The following is a 13008-nucleotide window of genomic DNA, read 5'->3' as shown; positions in this document are numbered from 1 at the left end:
AACCAATCCCTTCTTCTAGTCAAGTTGATCCACAAATTTCTCTTCTCCCTAATTCTATTCAATACCTCCGCATTAGTTATGTGATCCATCCATCTAGCCTTCAGCATTCTTCTGTAGCACCACATTTCGAAAGCTTCTATTCTCTTCTTGTCTAAACCATATATCATCTTTGTTTCACTTCCACATACGGCTATACTCCATACAAATACTTTCAGAAACGACTTCCTGACACTTAAATCTATACTCGATGTTACCAAATTTCTCTTCTTCAGAAACGCTTTCCTTGCCATTACATTTTATATCCTCTCTACTTCGACCATCATCAGTTATTTTGCTCCCCAAATAGCAAAACTCCTTTACTACTTTAAGTGTCTCATTTCCTAATCTAATTCCCTCAGCATCACCCGACTTAAATCGACTACATTCCATTATCATCGTTTTGCTTTTGTTGATGTTCATCTTATATCCTCGTTTCAAGATACTGTCCATTCCGTTCAGTTGTTCTTCCAGGTCCTTTGCTGTCTCTGACAGAATTACAATGACATCGGCGAATCTCAAAGTTTTAATTTCTTCCCCATGGATTTTAATCCCTACTCCATATTTTTCTTTTGTTTCCTTTACTGCTTGCTCGATATACAGATTGAATAACATCGGAGATAAGCTACAATCCTGTCTCACTCCCTTCTAAGCCACTGCCCCTCGACTCTTACAACTACCATTTGGTTTCTGTAGAAATTGTAAAGAGCCTTTTCCTTCTTTCTGTTTTACCCATGCCGCCTTCAGAATAGGAAAGAGAAAATCGTCAATAGCTTTGTCTAAGTCTACAGATACTAGAAACTTAGGTTTGCCTTTCCTTAATCTATTTTCTAAGATAAGTCGTAGGGTGAGTATTGCCTCACGTGTTCCAATATTTCTACGGAATCCAAACTGATCTTCCCCGAGGTCGCTCCCTGTATTTTACCCCTGCCACCTTCAGAATTTGAAAGAGAGTATTCCAATCAACATTGTCAAAAGCTTTCTGTAAGTCTACAAATGCTAGAAATGTAAGTTTGCCTTACCTTAATCTAGCTTCTCAGATAAATCGTAGGGTCAGTATTGCCTCACGTGTTCCAATATTTCTACGGAATCCGAACTGATCTTCCCCGAGGTCGGCTTCTACCAGTTATTCCATTCGTCTGTAAAGAATTCGTGTTAGTATTTTGCAGCCGTGGCTTATTAAACTGATAGTTCGGTAATTTTCACATCTGTCAACCCCTGCTTTCTTTGGGATTGGAATTATTATTATTTTTTTCTTTTGAAGTCTGAGGGCATTTCGCCTGTCTCATACATCTTGCTCACCAGATGGTACAGTTTTGTCAGGGCTGGCTCTTCCAAGGCCATCAGTAGTTGTACAGTAGAACATAGAAACCGCTCTTGCTGCCATACTTTAGGTAGAGCTGCTTCTCGTGTCTCACAGTTTGGAAATCGACCACGGCATTGCGTCAACGCCACCGGTACCCATTTCCTGTATCTTCTGCGATTTTCATTAACAAAGATCAATCCGCTTCAGTGTTACTATAAATATTTTTCAGACCAGAGTCATTTTGCGCACCCTGTGTGTGACTGCCAACCAATTACAACTCATTTCCAGTAAGAAGAGAGGAGGGACACACTGCGTGAAGAGCGTCAGGTTCATGAAGGAGATCAAGCGAGGGACCTTCCACCTAAAATTTCCCAGTGACGAATTCTGGATCTTTTTCAAACGGCGCTTCATCTCTGAGCTCGGAGGAGAGATGACGCGCATGAAGCTGACTTCGTCAGGACAGCTCTCTGCCATTTCAGTGGAGTTCTTAACGGAACTCCTATCCAGTGATGTCCACATGAAGGAACTGACATTGGGCAGCATGAAGCTTGGCAGTCTGGATGGACCAGTGGTCACTATGCCCACACTTGAGATCCTGCGACTTCCAGATGACGAGATCATCACAATGAGTGAAGGTAAGCTATGTGACTAATGTCTGGGAGTAATGTTTTTAAGCTGTGTCCGAAAGTCTTCCATTTCGCAGTCCCTGTTTCAGCATGTATTTTGTCATAATCCCCTGATACATGTCAAGTCTCATACTTTTGGTTGTCATTCTGTCAATAAAACTGTTATGTAGTGGTATCGATTTTTACAATCATTCAGCCATTCCCAACACATAATTTTGTTTACTCAAAAATAAAGCAACTGACCCGGATGACGAACCTGCGGAAATGTATAATAAGCTGAAGATTCCTGCGTAGGAATTCTCTGCCTCACTTTTCAAGTGGATCATCACTGAGGACATGCATTCCCGCACATGGGCAATTAGCAAGACTCCCCAACTTCCCACTTTCCTCCACTTCCCTGTTCTACATACCAGCCGTTGCTCGACAGTACGCTCTGGAATCTGACAAGGTAAAGCTATTCAAATTGCAATCATTATGACCTGCAGGATCGTATATGCAATCAATACGACGCGAGTGTCAATGGAGAAATTCAGGAGGACACAGGTGTGCACACTAAAATTTTGGGCCTATAAGTAACTGCATGAAAACTTTGAAGAAACTGGAAAAGAAATGATTAACGGAGGGAGTGACTCAGCAATGTCGATATCATTAAGAGTGAGATGGGAATTCCAGTGGTACATGCGGAAAAGAGATCGGATAGGTTGAAAGAGTACGTTGAATGCCTCTGTAACGGAAAGGAATTGCCTGATGACGTGCTAGAACAAGAAACAGGAGCCGATAGGGAGGATACTGGGGGACCAATATTTGACTCAGAATACAAAAGAGCTTTGGGAGACTTAAATTCAGATAAGGCAGAAGGAAAAGAGATACCATTCCGTCTTAATTTCTAAATTAATTGGGAGAAGTGGCAACAAAACGACTATTCACGCTGGCAAGTAGAATGTATGAGCCTGGCGATATACTATCCGCTTTTCAGGAAAATATAACGCACAGTTCCGAAGATAGAGAACCGACAAGTGCGAGAATTATGGCACAATCAGCGTAACAGCTCATGCATCCAAGATGCTGACAAGAATAATACACAAAAGAATGGAAAAGAAAACTCGGGATCTGTTAGATGATGATTAGTTCGGCTTTAGGAAAGGTAAAGACTGCAGAGAGACACTTCTAACGTTGAGACTGATGATGGAAGCAAGACTCGAGAAAAATCAACAGACGTTCATTGGGTTTGTCGACTTGGTTAGAGCGCTCGACAATCTACCTAGGCAGCAAAGTAAGCCATGAAGGACGGAGCGAGGAGGACATGAAATGCAGACTAGCTTTGGAAAAAAGTAAGTTTATGGCCGAGAGAGGCCTGCGAGTGAAACATGGACCTAATTTTCTAACAATTTCTGAGGCTATAGGTTTGGAGTATAGCATTGTATGGTAATGGAACAATGACTGCGGGAAAATCGAGGGAGAAGATAATCGAAACATATGAAATGTGGTGCGACAGGCAAATGTTGCCAATTACATGGTCTAACATGTTATGGAATGAGATGGTTCGTCCCAGGATCGGCGAGGAAAGGAATGTATGGAAAACACTGGCAAAAAGAAGGGACAGGGTGATAGGACGTCTTTCAAGACGGAGAATAACTTTTATGGTACCAGAGGGAGCTGTAGAGGGCAAAAACTGTACAGGAAGACTAGATTGGAATACACCCAACACTCAAAACAAAAGAAAGACTGCTGATATACCATGTAATGTGCCGTGAATGAAAATTTCCATTCTTCATCCTAGTCCATTTGGCGTCCCTTGTTCATTTTATGTAATATATAAATTCACGGTATCCTAGAATGTGAGGCTAGTGGCGTTAATCTGTGTGGCTACAGCCGATACAGCATAAATTTCTGTCTAGCGTACATTTACAAGTATGTGTTCGTTTTATATTATCTGGAAGTCTCTCCCAGTTTCGGCTACAAGGAAGGTCTTTTTACATAGTAAACGCTATTTTGTAAATCACAGATTATGTTGATCTGTCTGGGTGTATACGTATTCTCGCACTTAAGGAGTACACTAATTTAAATAATCTTTCTGCTTATGGCTAAATTTCTGTACTCGCCATTTGCCGTCACACCTACCAACCAACCTTAATCACACTTAATTTTAATTTACAAATAACTGTAATGTACCTACTGAAGGCAGCATATTGCTAAAACGTTTTGTGCTAAAAAATACCGTAAGAAGTAAGAGGAGCAGTTAAAGTTATTTAATTAATTTATAACACAATTGCTGACCCCAAGCAACGCCATTCACCATGTATAAATTTTATACGAGGGCGTTTCGAAAAGTAAAGATACAATGGCTCGCAGTCCTTAAATGGAACATTTATTTAGAATACGTCAGTTACATCTTATTAACTGGATTATTTGTTATTTTTCACCATATTCACCCCAGTTATCCAAACATTTGTTAAGTCGGTGCACAAGCTTTTGTATCCCACAGTCATAGAAGGTTGCCGCCTGTTGTTGGAACCACATTTCAACTTCATCTTTGATCTCTTCCTCGTCGTGGAATGATTTTCCACCAAGATGTGACTTCAGTTAACGGAAAACATGGAAGTCGGTAAATGGAAATGTCGTGTGGCTAGGGCCTCCCGTCGGGTAGACCGTTCGCCTGGTGCAGGTCTTTCGATTTCGCAAGGTCCGGGCTGTATGGCGGATGGTCCAATACGTCCCATTTGAATTGTTTGAGTAGTCGGTGAAAGCCGAGAAGCGCACGATGCACGACGCGCAAATTCGCTGAATTTATTTATACAGTATGTGGGAACAAGAGCAGTTAATACCAAGCAACAGACTTTACACATAATTCCGAATCCCTGTCAGACTGTATCTCGCTGCCAACACCTACAAAATAATGAAAGGAATATAGTTTATTGCCAATTACATTTTCGTTGCATATGTAGTAAAAATGCCGTACCAGGTATAACGTTTTAATTTATATTGCAGACAATATTCACATATTTCAGTGAATTTACCTGCAAAATTATATCACTGTGCGACAGAGTGTTCAGAAGACTTAACGTCATAGAGATTAAGCTGCGTGCAATCTAAACTGCAAGCTAACATTCGCTGCAGATACAGGTGAAATGTGCGTATAAACGTGTGTGAAATATGTTAAACATGTGTGACTTGTGTGTATGCTGGCAAAGCTGCGAGTAAAAATCTCTTTCCAAGTCTCTGTATCGATCTGAATGAAACGTGGTACACATATTATAGTCTGGAAAGAAATACTGTGGTGGTAATAATGTGAAGAGAGAAGGGAGGAGGGAGGAGAAAGAGATGGACAGACTGAGAACGAAGGGAGGACATAGACAGAAGGGGAGGGGAACAAGGAGGACAAGGACGCAGATATGAGGGAGGAGCAGATGGACAAAGTGAGGGAGATGGAAAATGGATAGGAGAATATGGACAGACAGAGGGAGGGGAATAGATGGACAGAGGAACGAAAGATGGAGATGGACCAATAGAGGGGTGAGGAGGAGATGGACTGAGAGAAGGTGGAGGTGGAGATCGGCGGAGAGATGGGAAGGAGGAAACAATCAGAGAAAGGAAGAGAAGATGGACAGAGACAAACGGGAGGAGGAGGTTGATACAGTGACGGAGAGGAGAAGATGGACTAATAGAACTGGAATAAAAACATATCCGGCAATATTGGTTGCCAGCTAGTAGCGTAACGAAAGGTGAGTCTTCATTTTCAATCAACAGCGTTAGTGGAGCTGGAGATATAAACTTTAGAGACTAAATCGGTCACAACGCATTATGCAATGCTTCTGAAACTCCTGTATGGCCTGAACGTTACCAGCATTGTTCATGTGTGCAGCTACTCTGCTGGCGGTGCCCAACATCCTGCAGTTGGACGTCACGGGCAATCAACTGCAGGAACTACCACAGCGGCTTCCTGATAGACTGTTGGCCCTCAACGTTTCACGGAACCGTCTCGTGAGCTTGCCCACAGAGCTGCCTCAGACGCTCACCAACCTCAACATTTCCTACAACGCCATAGAGGTGAGTTACTACTGTTTGCTACAAACACTGCGCAACGTAAAATTTTGCGCTCTTTATGAGGCATTCCTGCAAGCTCAACTCGTGTGGCACCCAGTTTTCTGTGTTCATTCATGAGACTCACACGTTTGTAGATGAAGGAACTGAGGTGGATAATGCGTCGTTTGACTTCCACAAGACCTCCGATACACTTTTACGTCGCTGCCTAAAAAACACAAAGTGCATATCTGAACAGATACGTGATTATGTTGAGAGCTACTTGTGAACTGAATTCATCATGTCGTTCGTAATGGGGAAAGTATCATCAGAAGCGAGCGAAGTATCTGGCGTACTTCAAAGGAGTGTAGATTGTCTGGTACTAGCCGTCATTCATACAGTGCTGCTATAATAGGTTTTTTCCTTTTTTGTATCATGGTTTGTGGTGCTCTATCATCTTCCTTTCTCGCATCAGTTAATTCTATCCCTGCCGCAAATGTTGCTTAACATTCAAAGCTAGTCCAGCTTAACTAGCTTTTATGAAGTCAGTTTTAGCTGTTTATGTTTCTAGATTGTTAAAGTTCCATTAACGAGCTTGTTCGTGTGAATAGAGTTGCCTAATGATTCACCAGATGGGCTTGGTCACAATCGAACCAAGCCTCCCTCACTCCTGAAATTCGAGTTAAGTACGTTTCTTACCCTATAGCCTTGTTACAGATACTGTTGCCTGAACTGCAGTTCCTGCAGCGATCAGTTGACCTAAGATAGCAAAGTCATCCCATTTGTCATCATGCAATGCCAGCTGTCGACGGAAATGTTTCTTCAGTTCCCAAAGCCTTGTGTCTCCTGCTACCAATGTACCCCACGTACCGGCGCAAATGTAACGCAAAGAATTCTCCCATGAAACTAGAGCTGACTGCCCTATCGAAAGACATAATCTATTTTAGAGTCACTGTTCTCCAAAATATCCATCCAACTCAGCCAGAGTACATTCTCCAGCAAAAAAATGGTTCAAATGGCTCTGAGCACTATGGGACTTAACATCTGTGGTCATCAGTCCCCTAGAACTTAGAACTACTTAAACCTAACTAACCTAAGGACATCACACACATCCATGCCCGAGGCAGGATTCGAACCTGCGACCGTAGCAGTCACACGGTTCCAGACTGAAGCGCCTAGAACCGCACGGCCACACAGGCCGGCTCTCCAGCAAAACTCAGTATTCACCTGACTTACCTTTTATCCTGTTTCCATGATCACATTTTCGTAGAATCACTCTCATTTCACACTCTCCCATCTAGAAAGCGTTGTTCAGTCTCACTCCAGTTCTAACCTGCACACCATTTCCAATCCTACTGCGTCAAAGTCTGGTCATTAGAAGAGCTGTATCCCGTGAAATCTCCCCCACCATATCATTGCTTACTTGACAATCACCTTCTCCAGCTCACATATCCTCATCAGCTCCCCTCTATAGTTTATCCCCACTTCCTCCCCGAGACTCTCGTTCCGTCCTACTGTTTATCCAGAACTGCTTACAAAGTCGGATACAGACTATCGCCTGCAGAACTATGGCATCAGGTCCAACTAATTCCTTAATACTATAAAAAAAGACAACTGCATCATGCTCGCAAACATTAGCGTCACATAAAGCAACCATGTCCCTGCAATTAAAAAAAACTCTGCAGAATTATCATATTTTATATTTTTTACGTTCCACTTTGTCATGTTAAAACTCGGTACAGCAGAAACCTTGCCGCAGCCGGCCTGACCCGAAAAAGCAATGAAAAAGCAATAAAGAGAAAGACGAGCAGTTCCTCGTAGAACTTTTGTGCAGTTACGACGACGCAGTCAGACGGTGCTGAACCACATAACAATTCAAGCAATATTTCTGCCACCTAGTTACTCACGTGTCTGCAGCGAGGGATTAACCCTAGAGCAGGCGATTTGGGGCATGAAGTAACTCACGTTTACTTCTCTGCTCGTGGCAACATCGCTGTTTGTCAGAGATTATTCACGTGCTAGCTAATCCTCCATTGTTGTCTCAGATACCGATTGTTGTAATTTGTTTTACTGTGTCGCTTTATGTGCGTCTATATTTCCGAGAATATGTTGGCAGGACGCTACTGCTGTAAAGAGTGCCCCGCACGCCGGGCTTTGGAAGTAAATGCGTATTTGGTGTGTATACGCAAATACACTCCTGGAAATGGAAAAAAGAACACATTGACACCGGTGTGACAGACCCACCATACTTCTTCCGGACACTGCGAGAGGGCTGTACAAGCAATGATCACACGCACGGCACAGCGGACACACCAGGAATCGCGGTGTTGGCCGTCGAATGGCGCTAGCTGCGCAGCATTTGTGCACCGCCGCCGTCAGTGTCAGCCAGTTTGCCGTGGCATACGGAGCTCCATCGCAGTCTTTAACACTGGTAGCATGCCGCGACAGCGTGGACGTGAACCGTATGTGCAGTTGACGGACTTTGAGCGAGGGCGTATAGTGGGCATGCGGGAGGCCGGGTGGACGTACCGCCGAATTGCTCAACACGTGGGGCGTGAGGTCTCCACAGTACATCGATGTTGTCGCCAGTGGTCGGCGGGAGGTGCACGTGCCCGTCGACCTGGGACCGGACCGCAGCGACGCACGGATGCACGCCAAGACCGTAGGATCCTACGCAGTGCCGTAGGGGACCGCACCGCCCCTTCCCAGCAAATTAGGGACACTGTTGCTCCTGGGGTATCGGCGAGGACCATTCGCAACCGTCTCCATGAAGCTGGGCTACGGTCCCGCACACCGTTAAACCGTCTTCCGCTCACGCCCCAACATCGGGCAGCCCGCCCCCAGTGGTGTCGCGACAGGCGTGAATGGAGGGACGAATGGAGACGTGTCGTCTTCAGCGATGAGAGTCGCTTCTGACTTGGTGCCAATGATGGTCGTATGCGTGTTTGGCGCCGTGCAGGTGAACGCCACAATCAGGACTGCATACGACCGAGGCACACAGGGCCAACACCCGGCATCATGGTGTGGGGAGCGATCTCCTACACTGGCCGTACACCACTGGTGATCGTCGAGGGGACATTGAATAGTGCACGGTACATCCAAACCGTCATCGAACCCATCGTTCTACCATTCCTAGACCGGCAAGGGAACTTGCTGTTCCAACAGGACAATGCACGTCCGCATGTATCCCGTGCCACCCAACGTGCTCTAGAAGGTGTAAGTCAACTACCCTGGCCAGCAAGATCTCCGGATCTGTCCCCCATTGAGCATGTTTGGGACTGGATGAAGCGTCGTCTCACGCGGTCTGCACGTCCAGCCGAGGCGCCAGGTGGAAATGGCATGGCAAGCCGTTCCACAGGACTACATCCAGCATCTCTACGATCGTCTCCATGGGAGAATAGCAGCCTGCATTGCTGCGAAAGGTGGATATACACTGTACTAGTGCCGACATTGTGCATGCTCTGTTGCCTGTGTCTATGTGCCTGTGGTTCTGTCAGTGTGATCATGTGATGTATCTGACCCCAGGAATGTGTCAATAAAGTTTCCCCTTCCTGGGACAATGAATTCACGGTGTTCTTATTTCAATTTCCAGGAGTGTATGAGTAACGTTTATATCAGGTAGGTAGTTTGAAAAGATTTCTGGATTGTTTACTTATTCAGAGAAATAATGCCGGAAGGTATAACCGACATTCTGAAGGATTTTTCGGGTGGGTTAGATCAAAACTGTGCAGCAGTGGCATTGATGAATCAGAGGAGGAGATCAGTGTTATTGATGAATCAGAGGAGGAGATATAAGTAATTCAAGAAAGTAAACATGGCAATGATTCTGAAAGAGACATCCAGTCTATTACTGAAGGTTACACTAGCGACTGGAGGAAAATGGAAATCTGAAATTTATTACTCGCAAAGATAACGTTACAAAGTGAAGGAAAACTCACACTTCAACCAGCGCAAAGTTTCAAATAAGGTTATAGTGAAACTGTTTCCTGCTCCTAGAAGCAGTGCAGATGACCTCAGTAACGAAATTTCTGCTTTTCATAAAATAATAGACAGCAAAAGTGGTTCAAATGGCTCTGAGCACTATGGGACTTAACTGCTGAAGTCATCAGTCCCCTAGAACTTAGAACTACTTAAACCTAACTAACCTAAGGACATCACACACATCCATGCCTGAGGCAGGATTCGAACCTGCGACCGTAGCGGTCGTGCGGTTCCAGACTGTAGCGCCTAGAACCGCTCGGCCACCGCGGCCGGCTAATGGACAACATTGTGATAGTGTGGTCACTCATACAACTTTGTACATACAGAGCAGAGTATCATCACATTACTCTTGCTACAGAGAAGCGAATGCGACATCACGTACTGAAATGCTTGCTTCACTGGGACGTTTACCTCCCAGGTGGCCCACAATTCTTTGGTGAGATCTCGCTTGGGTACCACGGGGCTGCAGCCTCTGGAGCACAGCTGCATGTCTATCCCCCTGCTTTTCTTTTTTCCCCTATCTTGGAGAACATGTCTGTGGTTTTTTTTTTTGGAATTTGATCTGAACTTTAGCAGCCTGACATCAGAACAGTAGCCATACTGTTTTCTCTTTCTTTATTTCTTCTTTTCCCTTCTCCTACCCTTCCTTTGAATTTCCTGTTTTCCTTCTTCCACCCTGTGCACTCCTGAAGGCCAGCCCACGTATCTGACGCGGAAAACGTGACTGTGTAACGTGTAATCCCCAGTCCCAGGTCGACAGATAGGGTTCGCACACACACTCTGGTGCAGGCCAGGCCCGAGGAGGGGTGATTCCCTGAGCTGTGACCTTTCCAAAGTGCCAACCTGTCCCTCTGTCAACACTTCGGGAGATGTGACCTAAGGTGGGTGAGACCCCTCAGAATGGGTCCACCAGTTTGGAAGGAGCGTGCCATTGGAGACGCTGGCAGTCATGGTGGATTTTTTCGTAATGAACCAATGATCTTCTTCTCGGTCTGCTTTTACTAAGCGTAAACGGAATGTGGCTACCGATTCAAAGACCCTCCCAGCTGCATTCCTTGTGGATTCACATACTGAAGACAGTCAGTCCTTTGTTATTATTCAGAAATGTGTTGATGCAGTTGCCTGCCCTTCGAAATCCTGCTCTCGTTTACGCAATGGCACATTACTTTTTGCGACTAATTCTGATTCTCAAGTACAACAAATGCTTGCAGCTTCACTCTTCCAAGGCTAACCTGCTCGTGTCGAGGTCCATCGAATGCTGAATTCTTCAAGTGATGTTACATTAGGCTGCTCGATGGGCTGACTCAGGAATATATCCAAACGTATCTCCCTGATCAGGACGTCGTTGCGATCGATCGTCGGATGAAAAAGCTAGATGCATTCTGAGTGCACACACACTCTTTTTCTCACATTTGATAGAGCAGTGCGTCAATCAAATATCAAAACAAGCTATGAAGTTATCGTAGTCCGACGATATATTCGGAACCCGATGCACTCCCATCAGTGTCATTCTTACAACCACACTCAAATGTATTTTCAACACCCAGCCAAATGTGTAATCTGTGGTAGGGATGTTCACGAGGGCGATTGTCCACCTCCTTCTCCCTGCTGTATCAGTTGCAATTGCGAGATTGTTCCATGTATCTGGATGAGCGGGCCGTCCAGGAGATTGAAAGTTTTTGGCTACTCGGAAACCCTGCGTTTATACCGTCTGGCATTTGGAGCACTGTTCTTACTATAGATCGATCCACAGGACATGGCCGCACAGACATGCGACCTCAAATTCAGCACGATGGTTCTAAAATCGCCCAGTGTCAAGGTAGCATCCCCATCTCCTTCTCCTCCAGCTGTATAACAAACCGCCAAAATTTTGCCTCACGTGACGAAATCACTTGCTACACAACCAGCAGGCTGAAAAGGACAGAACGAGTACTCGTGGGAAGACTTTTTACGCCCCTCAAGCCAACAAACATCTGAATCGTCATCTGCCGATCACAAGGCTCCAAGAAATCAAACGGAGGCAAATGGTCTTCTCCTTCGCCGACTCGGAGATCCTGTTTGACGTTATCACCGCGTGGTACCCTCACCCAGCCCGTCTCCATGCCGCCAGTGCGCACCGCCTTTCTTTTTCTGCCCTGTAGCCGACAGACCTATTGAGGCAGAATGCCTATGCCTCTTTCGATCTCCTGGAGCAGGATTCTTTTTGAATAGAAGGCAAATGATAAAGTTAACTACAACCCTCTATTTTGGTCACTGAAATGGTCCATGATTCCATTTATGATATAATACTTTTAACACAACAGAGATGTGAAGTATTGATGATTCTGTTTAAATTGTAATGGTATGAAGGCTTTCACGACCGGATGACATATCTTCTGGTAAACCTTCCGGGATGTAAGGTCGTGGTCCATGAAACTCTTCAGCTCCTAACGTTTCGTCCAGAGCTGCGCTGGACATCTTCAGAGGGGTGTTTCTCCTCCGGTGAGTCGGCAAGACTCACCGGAGGAGAAACACCCTTCTGAAGATGTCCAGCGCAGCTCTGGACGAAACGTTAGGAGCTGAAGAGTTTCATGGACCACGACCTTACATCCCGGAAGGTTTACCAGAAGATAAAATGTAATGCTTGATGTTTTCATAATAAGTACATTTGATAAAATTAATGCGTTTTCTACATGAAAAATTAAGAAATGTACAGCAATCAAGAAGAAGCAAAGAAAAAAATGTTTGTGTGCTGAACTGTTTGGACCAAGTCCACACTAAAAGGATGATCTATTCTTGTGGTTGTTAATTTTTGGCGGAATGGTTGCATGTAAATTAACATTTTACTACAATATAGTGGAAATTGATGTGGATAGAACAAACTTTGTTTTTATTTTTATTAATCAGACTTTTGGTTTGGAAATGAAATGTACTGTTAAACTAGAGAAACAGTTACCTACCCAATCTGTAAATTAAAGTATGTAGGTATAATCATACTACAGCAGAAAACTGTTAATATCAACCAGTAGCTTACAAGCCACAGTGGAGACATCGTGAGAA

General features: G+C 44.6%; 1 protein-coding gene across 1 annotated transcript in view; it reads left to right on the top strand.

Annotated features, from left to right (window-relative positions):
* LOC124779100 (toll-like receptor 2) overlaps window positions 1-13008 on the top strand; it is a 131165-nt gene that overhangs the window by 64446 nt on the left and 53711 nt on the right. Inside the window, exons 4-5 of the mRNA XM_047253687.1 lie at window positions 1631-1977; window positions 5831-6015. Coding sequence (XP_047109643.1) covers window positions 1631-1977; window positions 5831-6015 — 532 coding nt within the window. The remainder of the gene's footprint in view (window positions 1-1630; window positions 1978-5830; window positions 6016-13008) is intronic.

The sequence above is a fragment of the Schistocerca piceifrons genome, chromosome 1 (genome assembly GCF_021461385.2).
Source record: "Schistocerca piceifrons isolate TAMUIC-IGC-003096 chromosome 1, iqSchPice1.1, whole genome shotgun sequence".
NCBI lineage: Eukaryota > Metazoa > Arthropoda > Insecta > Orthoptera > Acrididae > Schistocerca > Schistocerca piceifrons.
This window is presented reverse-complemented; position numbering and strand designations above follow the sequence as displayed.